The following is a 16,001-nucleotide window of genomic DNA, read 5'->3' on the forward strand; positions in this document are numbered from 1 at the left end:
ATTTTTTCCAGGGCAGCGAGAGCTTCGAACGAGAGAGAGTGAAAGAGGGATTTCTGAAAGTCAGGGATTTTGTAATATTAGATTTATTATAATTTTTATAAATGACCTATGAGAGCGCTTTTACCATGAAAGCGCTTTCATAGATGTGAGACTGAGACCTATAAGAGCGCTTTTACCTTAAAAGCGCTTTCATAAGTCTGAAACCCATGAGACCTATAAGAGCGCTTTTACCTCAAAAGCGCTTTCATAAGTGTGAAACCCATGAGACCTATAAGAGCGCTTTTACCTTAAAAGCGCTTTCATAAGTGTGAAACTCATAGATGTGAGACTGAGACCTATAAGAGCGCTTTTACCTTAAAAGCGCTTTCATAAGTGTGAAACCCATGAGACCTATAAGAGCGCTTTTACCTTAAAAGCGCTTTCATAAGTGTGAAACTCATAGATGTGAGACTGAGACCTATAAGAGCGCTTTTACCTTAAAAGCGCTTTCATAAGTGGAGACCTATAAGAGCGCTTTTACCTTAAAAGCGCTTTCTTTACATAGGCGAATTTTTTTTCAAGCTATTACAGCGCTTTTTTTAAAAAGCGCTTTCTTTTTGGTGCTGCCAAAAGCACTTTTTGGCGTAGTGCAAGCTCCGCAAGCTCCATCTCTAGTGCCTTATTATCAATATCCATATGCAGTGGATGTTCCAAACCATCAACTATTATTCCTTGGTCCTAAATACCAGTAACAATCGCCTAGACCGCATAATCAGCAGGCTCAGAATCTGAACAATCAGCATTGGTAACATAATCAACCCAGGCCTCGGCGCAATCAAGAGGGAAGGTGTCCTTATTTTGACCATATACCTATGACATACATTCATTTTCTGTCACACTTAATCCAAAGGAAATTGGTGGATCCTAAACCACTCAAGCAATTGATATCTCCAATTCTGAAATGGTTCAATCCAAACGTTCAATGTGAATTCCCTGCTGGCACAATGGGGAATCCTACTGAAGACTCCACTTGTTTAAAAATTAGGGTACAAGAACTGATTGACAACGAACAATTGACTTTCTAAGGTGGCTCTAATGCGATGAACAACCCCTCACCTGAATAAATGTGAAGATATCAAGGGGCTCCTCCTAAATCCAGACAGGAAGTCATCATTAACACTAGCAATCATTGAGTTATTTTATCATTTGCATTTGTAATTTCTTTGTCTGTTAAATGCTACTTGTTTTTAAACAATGTTATTTTTGGTAATATTAATGAAACGAGCATGCATATTTTGAATTAATTCATTCGTATTCACTCTTCCCATATTTCTTTCATTTAAGAAAAAACAAAAAATATATCATTGTTTCTCCCATTCACTTATCTTTATCAAACTTTTGTTTAAGCAAATATTGGAGAGAAGATGATGAAAACAAAATACCCAAAATTGCTATGGTACACTTTCAAATAAAACTTTGCTGATGATGTAAGTCATTGGTTCAAATTCCCAAAACACTTAAGATTTAAGGAGTTAGTCCCTAGTCAACCACTTTGAGCTTAGAAGTTTGTGTTTCTTTCAGAATTAAAAACCATTAATCTTAACCATGGGCAAGGTAGTTGTGTTCAGGTAGTTTGACTATACATTCAATCTTCAAGAGAATTAGCTTGTCTGTACATCTTCCAATAAGAGGTTTAACCATATGCTCTCCTTCGCACACATCTTGAAGTGTCGAAGAAACCGTGAAAAGCCAACAAGTTATGGTGGTTGATCCTTACCAACCATTAACAAGGCAATCATAAACTTTAAAAAAATCAAAAAAAGAAAAAACCTATTAAGTTGAACACCAGAAAAGGCAAGTTAGGAAAGAATCAGGGCATCTCAGTGGACTGAAAGTTTTGAAGAAGCGGTCCAAGAAAAATTAGGGATACAAAAAATCAATCAAGAGAGGTCGTTCAAATCCTTACCAAAAACAAAGAAAAACAAGATTATGTGATTACCATATTGAGAATCAAAGGGTCACCAACAGTCTTAACAAAAACAAAACAAGGCGACTGCCATTTCAATAAAGTCTCATCTTGAATCCTCATCTTCACCCTTACACCTTCAAACTCTTTTGGAAGTTGAATGCGTGTGTCAAATTAAATGAATGTAGGACTAGAGATAATCAAGAAGAAAGAGTGAGTTAAAATCAAAATTTGAGCCTTATATCCTTTCGTTTCAAAAACCGTGAACCATGCCACGTTACAACCCGCAGAAGACCTAATTGAAGCAAGATTTATTCTGAAAGCATGTGACAACAATGTTGTGTTAACCTGACTCCAATGATCTTTACTAAGCATTTGTATTTATATCATCACCTTTCACACTTTCAATGTCTAGATCAACATTATGTTCTGATCATTGACCAATTCTTTATATTTCACCAAAATGATCTCAACAAACTTTGATTTCAAAATTTGCATGAGCATTGCATTAAAATTACCATTTCGAAGGAACATTTTTATCTGCAAGTCGACACTTAACATCAAGGGAATTCCAACAATATGCAGTTAGTTGAGGAACTTAATCACGTGATAGAAATCTAGTTAGGGGAAAATCACTTTGAGAATCAGTCAATCAGAATTTTACCGTTCCAATAATTGGTTAGTCAAGGATCACTGCAAGATTCAAATATTGGGGCAAACCGTGTAAAGGTCATGTTGTGACAAACTGCTTCCAAACTCCTTTCTAGGAAATTTTCTTTGAAGACCTAACAGACTAAGGCAAGATAGGTTGGAGAGGCCATATCCTCTCCATACTTTCAAGTTGCTCAAGCAAACTTTGTCGTACATCAGCAACCGTTGAGTTCAAAACAAGTATCGGGGAATCATGCTAGCATCCTATCAAGTGAACTTTTGCCTTATGACAAGAAGCTTTGCTGCAAAAGAACCTTTCCGTCCATTTCCCAATATAGGGGCACTTTTGGAAACCCTCAAATCATAAATCATCCCCATGCATCAATCATGTCGCTTCCTTCTAGCATCATGCCATGCATATCATCACATTCATTTGACATATTCTCATAACATGAAGCCTTGTAGCACAAGCATGAAAGATTAAACAACAAAAGCCCAATTTTACTTGGCATCCTCACAAAGGCCCAACCTTCAGTGGCACATCCCAAAATCAACATATTACATACATTGATCATTCATACATCATAAATCATGCATAGCTCAAAATGTGTTTCGTGCTCGTCTATATTTCCTCAAAGACAATCTATGTATCAATACTCGTGTTAATGATGATTTGTCATGTTGACAATCTAGGTATCAACACTCGTGTTGATGATGATTTATCATGTTGACGATCTAGGTATCAACACCCGTGTTGACGATAATTTGTGTTGTTGACGATCTAGGTATCAACACTCTTGTTGACGATGATTTGTCCTATTGACGATCTAGGTATCAACACTCGTGTTAACGATGATTTTTCCTATTGATGATCTATGCATCAACACTCATGTTGACGATGATTTATCATGTTAACAATCTAGATATCAACACTTATATTGACGATCTAGGTATCAACACTTGTGTTGACGATGATTTATCTTGTCGACAATCTAGGTATCAACACGTGTGTTGACGACTATCTGTCTTATTTCCAATCTGTCTTATTTTCCATTTATTTTGTTGACGATCTAAGTATCAACACTCGTGTTGACGACGATTTGACTTGTTTTTAATGTATCTTACTTTTCATTCAGTTTTGTTGACAATCTAGGTATCAACACTCATGTTGACGATAATTTGTCCTTTTGACGATCTAGGTATCAACACTTGTGATGATGACGATTTGTCATGTTGATAATCTAGGTATCAACACGTGTGTTGACGGTGACCTGTCTTGCTTTCAATTCGTCTTACTTTTTATTTTGTCTTGTTGACAGTCTACGTATCAACACTCGTGATGATGATGATTTGCCTTGTTGGCAGTCTAGGTATCAACACTCGAGTTGATGATGACTTGTCCTATTTCAACCTGTCTAATTTATCCAATGTATTTTCATATATGTTTGTCGTTTTAATGTATTTCGAGAACATATCTTTGTTTTCCCCCAGCGAGTCATTTCACTTTACCTCATTTCATTCCCCGACATACCTCATTTGTAAGTCATCTCAATAATCCCCAAAGAGTCTGCTTCACATTTTATATCCCAACAATAAAAAATATTCTATAAACTTATAACATAACATCTCATATCATTTCATCAAGAGACAAAATTTGGGTCCTTTAGTATTTAACTATCTCCAACCACGATCATATGAAGAATGAACTTCTTCATATTCTCTGGCTGAAGATATTTAAATAGGGGCAACTGTCATACCCTAATGGTACCCCTCAATCAATAAATTGATTAATTCATTATGACATTTGCATCATTTGCATATCATGACATGCATTTTTTCAGCATAATGCTTAACAAGTCAACAAGAATAAAAAATTGTATTTTTAAACAGACCGATTGAATTGAGTTTCAATTTCGCGTAAAATTAGCGAGGGAACAATTTTAAGACCGGACCTACAACTGTCTGTTTTGTTGATATATGATTCACTTAGTTTAACCCGGCGTACTCGTTTAATTTTTTCGACTCTTCGAGCGATCATATTTTAATTAGCACGAACCTTTTCAATTGTGTACTTTTTACTTCGAGATTTGATCCACATATGTCTGTTTTACGAAACTTTATTTCGCATAAATTATTTTAATGAATTTATTTTATTTTTTCGCACATTTTTGCACCCGTTTTTTATTCTATTTAATTCCTTTTATTTTTGTTTTGTAAGTTGTGAATTTTATCTCATTTATTATTTTGAACTAATTTTGATCACCAAACAAACATCTAGGGGTATTTTAGACGGATTTAAAAATTTAAATCCTAAAATATAATATATATATATATATATATATATATATATATATATATATATATATATATATATATATTCTTACTATTGGCCAATGAGAGGAACATACACAAAAAATCCTACCAATCACAAAGATAAGCGACACACATCATTGGTCTCTCTCTCAATAACAAAAATTAGAAAGAGAGAATGACTCAACATCCCCACCTTTCTCATTATTTTACCTGCGTGTGAAACCAATATGTCACCTTCCACCATCAAAATGACTACCACCTCATATCACTAAACCAACTTAACATATCACAACTTCAACACTAACGATCACAACACCATAAAGCTAAACACACCATACATATTCACTACCTCATTACAAATACACATTAAACCATAAACCATCACAACAAAAAAATGAACTCCTCATGCCGACAAATCACATTAAGCCCAATTTTACTTTGCTGATTTGTACCCCTTATTTTGTTGTTTTAATTTGTTTTGGACCTTAGGACCATTTTGTTTATACTTAATGAAACTTCTAATGCATGCCTAACACCCCCTTTGAATTTATTTTATTATTTTATTTTTAATATTTTGTTAATTTGTTTGTATGATTTAATTGTGGAATATTATTATAACAAATCACATGTTAAAAAATAAACATTCCTTGTTATTTTCAATAAAAACATTTTCACAATTAATAAAACCACTTTTTAAATAAAAAATTACTTTTAAAATTAATTTCAAAATCCTTTTCTAACAAAAAAACAAACCATTTTCATTTATTTACTTTGCAATGCAAATTGAAACGCTTGATCCAACATCAAACTATTTTTTCAAATAAAAATCAAAATGACTAACCTAAACACTTTGACAATTTTCAATAATAATAGAAGAAAAATGCTACTTGGATGTAATGTCCGATCATAGTCCTGAGTATTAGACCCAAACCGTAATAGCTTGCAAGTCCAAATAATCTTCTTCCTCCCAAAACTCAAAACACATCTTTTTTTTACAATAAATTGGATTAAAAAGACTACTTGAGTGTAATGTCCAATCATAGTCCTGAATACTAGACCAAAGTCGTAATAGATTGCAAGTTCAAGTATTCGTCTTTCACTTAAAACACTTGTAAATATTCCAAACTTTTTCATAACAAAATGAATTAAAAATATTACTTGGGTGTAATGTCCAATCATAATCCCGAGTATTAGACTCAAGTCGTAATAACTTGCAAGTTCAAATACTTGTCTTCCACCCCAAAATAATCGAACACATTCAAAACTTTTTGTATTTTGGCCTAAACTTCAAACTCTTTTAAACGATAGATGTTTCGTCTCAAAACGATGCAAAACAATGCTTCGTCCATTTATATGTTCGAGTGAGTGAGTTAAACAAACTTTTTCCGCAAATGTTGATTTGTTAATCCATTATGCCGTGATGAAAACACCCATTCATCCACTGTTTTGGGTAAACAGTATTTTCCATTCGATTGCGATAAAATAACTTTAGCTAAAATCAACTCACAAACAAATATTTTTTTACGCAAAACTACGTAGCCTTGAGTTCTCTATATCATCAGAAGATACGTAAGAGCAAGACCTACAATCTTGTCAGACACCTTAATAAAAAACTTTTTAGCGACCCTGTTACAAACTAAATGGGTCCCAACAACACAAACAAAGGAAAAAATGAAATAGACAACATCAACTTCAATATTGTGCCAAGAGAAAGGCCCAAAAGATCAGCCCAATTGCCCATTAGGTTCAGAATGTGAACAAATATCTTGAGGTGATAAGCTTGTGAGCTGTCATAGTACTATCTCCAGCCTTTATTACCGTTAGTACCTGGCAATATTTAGGATAAGAATAATTTAGTTTCTCTTCTTCAGATGTAGTAGATGCTGACAAGTGTCTCTAGATCCTATAATTAAGGCACAGTTGTATTCTTTGCAGTCTATTTAAGGACACAAAAAGTAATGAAAAAGGCAGAAAATTATTATCTTAAAATCTACCCTTTCTCTCAGACTTTACCTGACACAAGGGAATTTAATTCCTGCATATTTTCCTAACATTTGGTGCTCTCATTACTTGATATCATGCCTCCCCGATAACAACCACCTGAACCACCTACCCTCCAATAACTACAAGAATCCATTAACAACCTCACTGCAGCCTTTTCCTCTTTCTGGAACACTCAAGACCAACACCATGAGGATTATTTAGCTTCCATGGAATCTCTACAATCCCAAATTCCTGTCCAAGCCCAGATTTCTCCTAGCCAGGGCACCCCGCACACAGATCTCACGATGAAACCACCCAAGTTACGCCTCTTGCCTTTTGACGGCACAAACCCCCTTGATTGGGTATTCCAAGCTAACCAGTTTTTCGCTCACTACGCCATTCCCCACCACCAACGATTAGCTCACGTTGCCGGCTACATGACTGGTAACGCCCTTGGTTGGTACCAATGGATGTTCAACAATCACCTCCTTTCAACATGGGAGGCTTTCACACGAGCTTTGGAGGTTCGTTTTGGACCCTCTACTTACGACAACCATCAACAAGCCCTTTTCAAACTCAAACAAACAACATCAGTTGCTGACTATCAACGAGATTTTGAACGTCTTTATAATAGGATAACAGGTCTATCACCTTTGGCTATCACTGACTGTTTTGTCTCAAGTTTAAAATTCCATATCCAAAATGAACTTGATGTCCATCAACCTACATCCATTTCCCAGGCCATAGGCCTTGCAAAGCTCATTGAATCCAAAACCTCTGTCACACAGCCTTTCCAAGCTACTACATCTAAATATCCCAACCCAAAACCCCCACTTCTACCCACTCCGCCGCATCAATTACCCCAACGTAACACACTCCCTAAAACCCCTTTTCCTATTAAACGATTGACTCCCACAGAGATGCAACAAAGACGCACACAAGGGTTATGTTTTAACTGTGATGAGCAATTTCATCCTGGCCACCGCTGTAAATCCAAACAATTCTTGTTACTCCTGGATACCGATGACTCCACACTGACAGATGCTAATTTATGTGCTCTCATTACACAAACAGACCCAGTCCCATTACTCGAATCCCAAACAGATCCTGAAAGTACTCAACAAGACACAAATGTCACCATTACAGAACCACTTAACATTGAACCAACACTATTCCAATTGTCCCTCCAAGCTGCCACTGACCATCCCTCCCCCCGCACCTTACGCTTCACTGCATCCATTCATGGCCACCACATTACAGTTTTAGTCGATTTAGGCAGCTCCCATAACATCATTCAACCGCGCGTAGCCTCTTTCTTACACCTCCCTATCCAACCCTTGTCATCTTTTTCAGTGATGGTAGGTAACGGTGATCACTTACATTGCACAGGTCTTTGCAAAGAGACCCCTTTAATGGTTGACCAACATCTTTTCACGGTTTCCGTTTACGTTCTTCCTATCCAAGGGGCTGATGTGGTTCTTGGGGTTCAATGGTTGTAAACTTTAGGGCCATTTGTCTCTGATTTTAGTGTTCCTTCTATGCAGTTTTATCACAATAATGCTCTCCTCACCATCACTGGTTCTAAACCTAACACCCTAACACAAGCTTCTGCCCACCAACTACACTGCATGCTACAAACTAATGCCATCGCAACCTTTCACTCTATTTCCATGGTCCCCACCCATCCCACACATATTTCACCACCACAAAACACCAATCCTTTAACAGATGCACAACTCATTCAAACCTTTCACCCTGACATACAACCTATCCTTAATAACTACCTTCCCATTTTCTCAAAACCACAAGGTTTACCACCTTCAAGATATCATGACCATCACATTCACCTCCAACCCAATGCTACTCCTATCAACATCAAACCATACTGATACCCCCACTATCAAAAAGAAACCATGACCAACCTTATTAAAGAAATGTTGCAAGATGGGATAATCCAACCTAGCACTAGCCCATATTCCTCACCCGTCCTACTAGTGAAAAAAAAAGATGGCTCCTGGCAGTTTTGCGTAGATTATATGGCTCTTAACAACATCACCATCAAGGACCGTTTCCCCATACCAACCATTGATGAGCTCTTAGATGAGTTACATGGAGCAACCTATTTCTCCAAAATTGATTTAAGGTCCGGTTACCACCAAATTCGTTTAGTTCCGGAAGATTTTCACAAAACTGGTTTTCGCACGTTTGACGGACACTATGAATTTCTAGTGACGCCTTTCGACTTATCTAACGCCCCCTCAACCTTCCAAGCCTCCATGAATGACCTCCTTCGACCCTACCTCCGCAAATTCACCCTCGTCTTCTTTGACGACATCTTAATCTACAACCCCACATGGGAATTACACCTCACTCACATCAACCAAGTCCTAGCTTTACTTGCTACCCACCAATTCTATGCTAAACTATCCAAATGCCAATTTGGGGTCCTTTCTATTGACTATTTAGGACACCTGATTTCAGCAAATGGTGTACAAGCTGATCCTTCAAAAATTCAGGCCATGATCTCTTGGCCTCCACCTAAAAACATTACTGCACTTAGGGCTTTCCTGGGACTTACAGGATTCTACCGTCGTTTTGTGTTGAATTACGCATCTATTACCAACCCTCTCACAGATTTACTGAAAGCTAATTCATTCAAATGGACAGACAAAGCAGCTGTAGCTTTTGACACTCTCAAAGAAGCAATGATCAAACTACCTACACTTACCTTACCTGATTTCTCCCAACCCTTCGAAGTCACGACTGATGCATCCACCACAACAATTGGCGCTGTTCTGTCCCAAAACTCCCGACCCATCGCTTTTTTCAGCAAAAAGCTGAACGCCCGTCTTTCTGCCGCATCCACATATGTGCGAGAGTTATATGGCCTAACTGAAGCAATAAAAAAATGGAGACAATATTTGTTAGGATCCACTTTTAAGATCTTCACAGATCATAAGAGTTTGAAATGTCTCATGACACAAACAATCCAAACCCCAGAGCAACAAAAATGGTTAACTAAACTTGTGGGTTATAACTATGAAATTCATTACAAACCTGGAAAAGACAATGTTGTCGCCGACGCATTATCTCGAGTAACTAAGCCACCAATTGAGGAAATCTGTGCAGCTATTAGTTCCCTTTCTTACCCTTTAATTTCTCAATTACAATCTTTTTTTCTACTAACCCTGCAGGTCAGAATCTAATCAGGAAAGCACAAGAAGACACCAAAATGAGGCAACATTTTTCTCACAAATCAGACCTACTCTACTTCAAAGATAGACTGTTTATACCGGAAGAAACAAGGATTCGATTGGAAATTCTACAAGAATTCCATGCTTCACCTTTAGGCGGCCACTCCGGTATTCAAGCTACCTTGGCGCGTGTATCAGCGTCCTTCTATTGGTCGGGTATGCACCGAGATGTCAAATAATTCGTTAATCGCTGCACCACTTGCCAACACAATAAATACAACACCCATGCCCCTTACGGTTTACTCCAACCGTTACCGTTACCTCAACAAGTTTGGGATGACATCTCCATGGATTTCATCACCAACCTTCCCCAATCGCACCATAAAACCACCATTTGGGTCATTGTTGATCGCCTCACCAAATTTGCATATTTTATTTCGCTACCTTCAAGTTTCACTGCTGCCTCACTAGCTCCAATTTTCATTTCTGAGATCTACAAACTCCATGGGGCACCCAAAACAATTGTTAGTGACAGAGACCGTATATTTGTCAGTCAGTTTTGGCGCTCCTTGTTCAAACACCTGGGAACCACACTTTCTTTCAGTAGCTCTTACCATCCTCAAATCGACGGACAAACTGAAGTTGTAAATCGTTGTTTGGAAACATACATGCGTTGTTTTATGAGCGACGAGCCACAACTTTGGGTTCGCTTCCTCTCACTTGCGGAATTTTGGTATAACACAGCTTTTCACTCTGCGATAGGTATGACTCCGTTCGAAGCCCTCTACGGTCGCAAACCACCCACCTTGGTTCCATACACCACTGGGAAATCCAAAATCAACACCTTGGATGAATTACTTCACAACAAAGCTCGCATCCTCCGTCTGCTCAAAGAAAACCTCACCAAAGCTAGAAATCGTATAGTTCAACAAGTAAACCTCCATCGAAAGGACAAACTATTTGAAGTTGATCAATGGGTTTTTCTTGAAATTACAACCTTACCGACAAAGTTCTGTCCAACATCGACCCTCACAGAAGCTAGCAAAGCGATATTACGGCCCTTTCCGCATCCGCCGACGTATTGGTCCAGTAGCTTATGAGCTGGAGCTTCCCGTTTCCTCCCGGATCCACCCTGTTTTCCATGTGTCTCTCCTCAAGCTTTGTCACGGCTAACCAGTTACTCAGGTCTCCCCCTTCCCGATCCGGTAGCTTTTCCGCCTCAAGAACTGACCCCAATTGCTGTGCTAGCTCACAAACCTCTACATGGTGAAATCAAAGAAGTACTGATTCAATGGGACGACATTCCAATTTCCGAAGCAACTTGGGAGCAAAAGTCATTGTTTCAAGCAAAGTACCCTCACTTTAATCTTGAGGACAAGATTTGTCTCAATGGGTACGGTAATATTACAAACCAAATGGGTCCCAACAACACAAACAAAAGAAAAAATAAAATAGACAACAACAATTCCAATATTGTGCCAAGAGAAAGGCCCAAAAGATCAGCCCAATTGCCCATTAGGTTCAGAATGTGAACAAATATCTTGAGGTGATAAGCTTGTGAGCTGTCATAGTACTATCTCCAGCCTTTATTACTGTTAGTACCTGACAATATTTAGGATAAGAATAATTTAGTTTCCCTTCTTCAAATGTAGTAGATGCTGACAAGTGTCTCTAGATCCTATAATTAAGGCACACTTGTATTCTTTGCAGTCTATTTAAGGACACAAAAAGTAATGAAAAGACAAAAAATTTTTATCTCAAAATCTACCTTTTCTCTTAGACTTTCCCTGACACAAGGGAATTTAATTCCTGCATATTTTTCCTAAGAGACCCCTTTCTTGTTCTCTTTGAATTTTCAATAACTCGAAGAAAGCAAACATTTTTAAACTAACAATTATGCACAAAATTAACTAAACGATTCCTGTTGAGTACACCGAATGTGAGTGGTGCTAATATCTTTTCCTTGCATAATCGATTCTCGAACTCGATTTAGTTGCGACAATCATATCTTTCTCATCTTTAAGACTTTTATCGATATATATATTTTTTGAAATAAGTAAAGTTCGATGACGACTTTGTTTATCAACGCAAACGTGTGATGCACCCGTGGTCGTATTTCTCACGCCACAATAATTGTTAATTTACTTTTAACTTAACTAACCAATTATATCTCTTCCTCTTTAAATCGAGTATCATATTCGTTGCTTCAATAGAAATAGTGAAGAGATAAATGGGCAAGTGGTGGCTCGGTAGTCTTGGCTCCTACACAACAAGTGCAAGAAATATGTATGCCAATGAAGATGGTTTGAAAGATGAGAAAAATTATATCGATGGAGTTGGAGGTTTTTCAAGAATTTTCACTACAATTGATGATGATGTAAAAATAACAACTTAGACAATTGATACAATATGCATTAGTTTCTCTATGTGGTGGTGTTGGTGGTGCAACATGAAAAATTGCCAAGTCCCATATTATTTTTTAAACACTTATTTTAACTCTATATAAGATACACAAATTATATTGATGGTTAACTTGTATGTTGGGCTCAACTTGTGTGATGTGCCAAATACTCAATATTTTTTTTTATATTTTAACTAATTAATTTTTAAAATTTTTAAAATAAAAATATTACTTATTAATTTATTCTTTAAAAAATAAAAGATATTAGTTATCTAGAAAATATATTAAAAAAGAAAAAATATAATATTAACTAATATAATATTATTTTAAAAAAATAAAAATTCGAGTAATATCAAATAAGAATAGAATATACCAATAATTATACCAAAACTAATAAAAAAAAATAGGTAATATTGGAGAGTGGAAACTGATTTTAGGGTTTGCGATTACACATGATATAAATACCAATTATCAAAAACCAAACCTTCCTCTCAACTCTCCACACTTCTTCACACACTCTCTTCTCTTCACTCTCCGCCACCGATTCATCCCAAACTCCAATGGCTGTTACTTTCTCAGATCTACACACAGAACAGGGTATCAAATCCCTCGACGAATTCCTCTCCGGAAAAACCTATATCTCTGGGTAAACTCAAACCCTTTCAATCCCAATTTATTCATTGTTTGTTACAAAATTTTCTGAGAATTTGATTATTGAAATTTGATTTTTTTTTTCTTATTCAGGGATCAATTGACGAAGGATGATATCAAAGTGTATGGAGCTGTTACTGAGAAGCCAAGTGAGTCTTTCCCCAATGCTGCTAATTGGTATGATGCCGTGTCTTCAAGTCTTGCTGCTAGGTATGTTCTTTTCACTTTTTGTTCATCAATTATTATTATTTTTTTGGATTTAATTTTGATTTATTTGATTATTGTGTGTGATTAAGTTTATTTTTTTAATCTCGATTTTGTATTAATAGTTTCCCTGGAAAAGCTCAAGGTGTGAAGTTTACAGGAAGTGGTGCTGCTCCAGCTGCAGAAGCACCTGCCAAAGCAGTATGTATCTCTCTGAATTTTAGTTTGTGTTACTTTATGTTTATTGTTTCTGTGTTTGTGTTTCACAGTTGCATGGTATAGTTACTTGATTTGGATTTCTTATATGTATTTTAGAGTCACCTTGGATCGATTTTTATCATTAAGTGTGTTTTTGAAATCGGAAATTTTTTGTATGATTTTGCAATCACTATAAGATTTACAAATGATGACTTCTTATGTGAGTTGAAATTAGCATCAGATGTTTTTTTATCCTTTTCAATTTGTCACTTTTTTTTTGAACTTCATGATCCCTATAAACTTCTCAGCTTTTCATCTTAAGTGAAGATAAGGTTTTCTCAGAAAGGATAGAACTTGATGTCCTGATTTTGTAACAATATTAATATGTTTTTGTATAGTGTAGAGTTATTGAAATACTGTTATTGATTAGGAGAATGATGTTAAAGAATATAGAATTATAGAACATGAAGCCTTATCAGGTGATGTTCAATTGCAAATCGTTGTTGAGTACCAGCAGTCAATCCTCGCCCAAAAGTGAAAAACAATAATCACGATTGATAACACTCAAATTTATATTTGCACATGGTTTTGTGAACAATATTTCATTTGTCATATTTTGATTTTATTTATTGGTCTAACAATTAATCGGTTGGTTAGTGATTGTTTTGAATTTACCATGCCTGGCTGATGCTTTGTAATTGTCATGATGAATACTAAAACTAAAAAACTAGTTCAAACCAAATTAGTCCTTGTATTTCATATTACTGTATTTGAAAAAAAATTACTTTCTGAAGTACTCTATTTTTAGTTGTGAAGTTGAATTGGTTTGGCTCAACTTACTGTTTCCCAATTGTAAACTTTTGAGATTGTTATTGGCTAAGAGAGCAACCCAAAAGTTGTTTTAAAGTAGTACAAAGCTCTTGTCAGAGTGAGATTCTGGCAATGATTTATTGCATATTTTATATAGGTAGCCTTATCGTGTAATTGTAGTTTAGAGTTGTTAGTTGTACAATACTGTAGTGTACTTCGGAAAAACAATATTCGATGGCATACTATAACCAAAGCTACATAATTTTCTTGTTTTAATTGTACCTGATATAGATGTTAATTGTTTACCTAGTAACGTTGTTAGCTAATTTAGCAACAATGAAGGGGCAGTGTTTGTATGCTAATACACTTCTGAAACTATATGCAAATGCCTAAGTTATAGTTATTGTTGTATAGTTGTATTGAAGTCAATGAAAGAACTACTTCAACGAACTATTTCAACGAACTATTTTGATAATTGAGATTTTGTTTTTGTCAGGATGCTCCCGCTGCTGAAGATGATGATGATCTTGATCTCTTCGGTGATGAAACTGAGGATGAGAAGAAGGCAGCAGAGGAAAGGGAGGCTGCTAAAAAACCTGCCAAGAAGAAAGAAAGTAAGCTTTCTATTTTGTCTGAACAAATTTTTACATGAAGCATAAACATAGTCTGTTGACCACAGTTGTTCTTGATTTGATTAATCCTCTTAATTTGCCATTTTATATGATTTAGATTTATGGAGATTTGTAACAGACTCATAAAGAATACATTTGGTAAATCTAATTTATTGATTAAAGTGTTTGAAGCTCATCAACTGCAATTTTTATAGGCGGAAAGTCTTCCATTCTGCTTGATGTTAAGCCTTGGGATGATGAGACAGACATGAAGAAGCTGGAAGAGGCTGTTCGCAGCGTTGAGATTCCCGGTTTAACCTGGGGAGCATGTATGATAAAAACTTTAAATATTTGTCAATCTTTCTCGTATACATTTGTGGTTTACCATTTGATTAAAACCGGTTTGTTTTCTATTGTTACACAGCCAAGCTTGTTGCTGTCGGATACGGAATCAAGAAGCTACAAATCATGTTGACAATTATCGATGACCTTGTCTCGGTGGACGACCTCATTGAGGAGACACTCACAGTTGAGCCAATTAATGAGTATGTCCAGAGTTGTGACATTGTAGCATTCAACAAAATTTAAGTTGAGTTATGCCATTTTCAAGCGGCTGGTCGGAATGTTTGGTGTGTTTCAGTGGTGGTTTTGTTAGAAGTATTTATGGAGTAAAAGAGTTAGTCATGTTATGGTGGAACTTAAATGTTATTCATGTCAAAACATCATGCACATTACTGAACCGTATGCTTCTGTTTTATTTTTGATAAGTTTCAATAGAACCCTTTTTCTATTCAATCTATACACAATATGAAGTCAGTAACTAATAATCTCAAATTATTACTTCATTTCTTCTTTAAGCTTACATATTTTGAACGTATAATCTCATGTAATTAGTAGAGCAGTTAAACATTTGTAAGCTAATTTAGCTGAATAGTAAAAGAATTATATGCAGAATATTACAAATAACCCAACTAATGTAATAACGTATGAATATTCAATAGTTGGATAATGGAGTATAAAAGTTGTAAATTCCTTACTTA

The 16,001-nt window shown here is 36.1% G+C and overlaps 1 protein-coding gene across 1 annotated transcript; it reads left to right on the forward strand.

The window, feature by feature from the left end:
- The first annotated feature begins 12,874 nt into the window (after positions 1-12,874).
- LOC127117882 (elongation factor 1-beta 2) lies at positions 12,875-15,756 on the forward strand. The gene is made up of 6 exons (XM_051048005.1): positions 12,875-13,133; positions 13,232-13,348; positions 13,468-13,543; positions 14,847-14,964; positions 15,177-15,290; positions 15,386-15,756. The coding sequence occupies exons 1-6, from the start codon at positions 13,048-13,050 to the stop codon at positions 15,547-15,549; spliced, it is 675 nt and encodes a 224-aa protein (XP_050903962.1). The 5' UTR covers positions 12,875-13,047; the 3' UTR covers positions 15,550-15,756.
- Positions 15,757-16,001: the final 245 nt, after the last annotated feature.

This window comes from Lathyrus oleraceus, chromosome 2 (genome assembly GCF_024323335.1).
Source record: "Lathyrus oleraceus cultivar Zhongwan6 chromosome 2, CAAS_Psat_ZW6_1.0, whole genome shotgun sequence".
Lineage (NCBI taxonomy): Eukaryota > Viridiplantae > Streptophyta > Magnoliopsida > Fabales > Fabaceae > Lathyrus > Lathyrus oleraceus.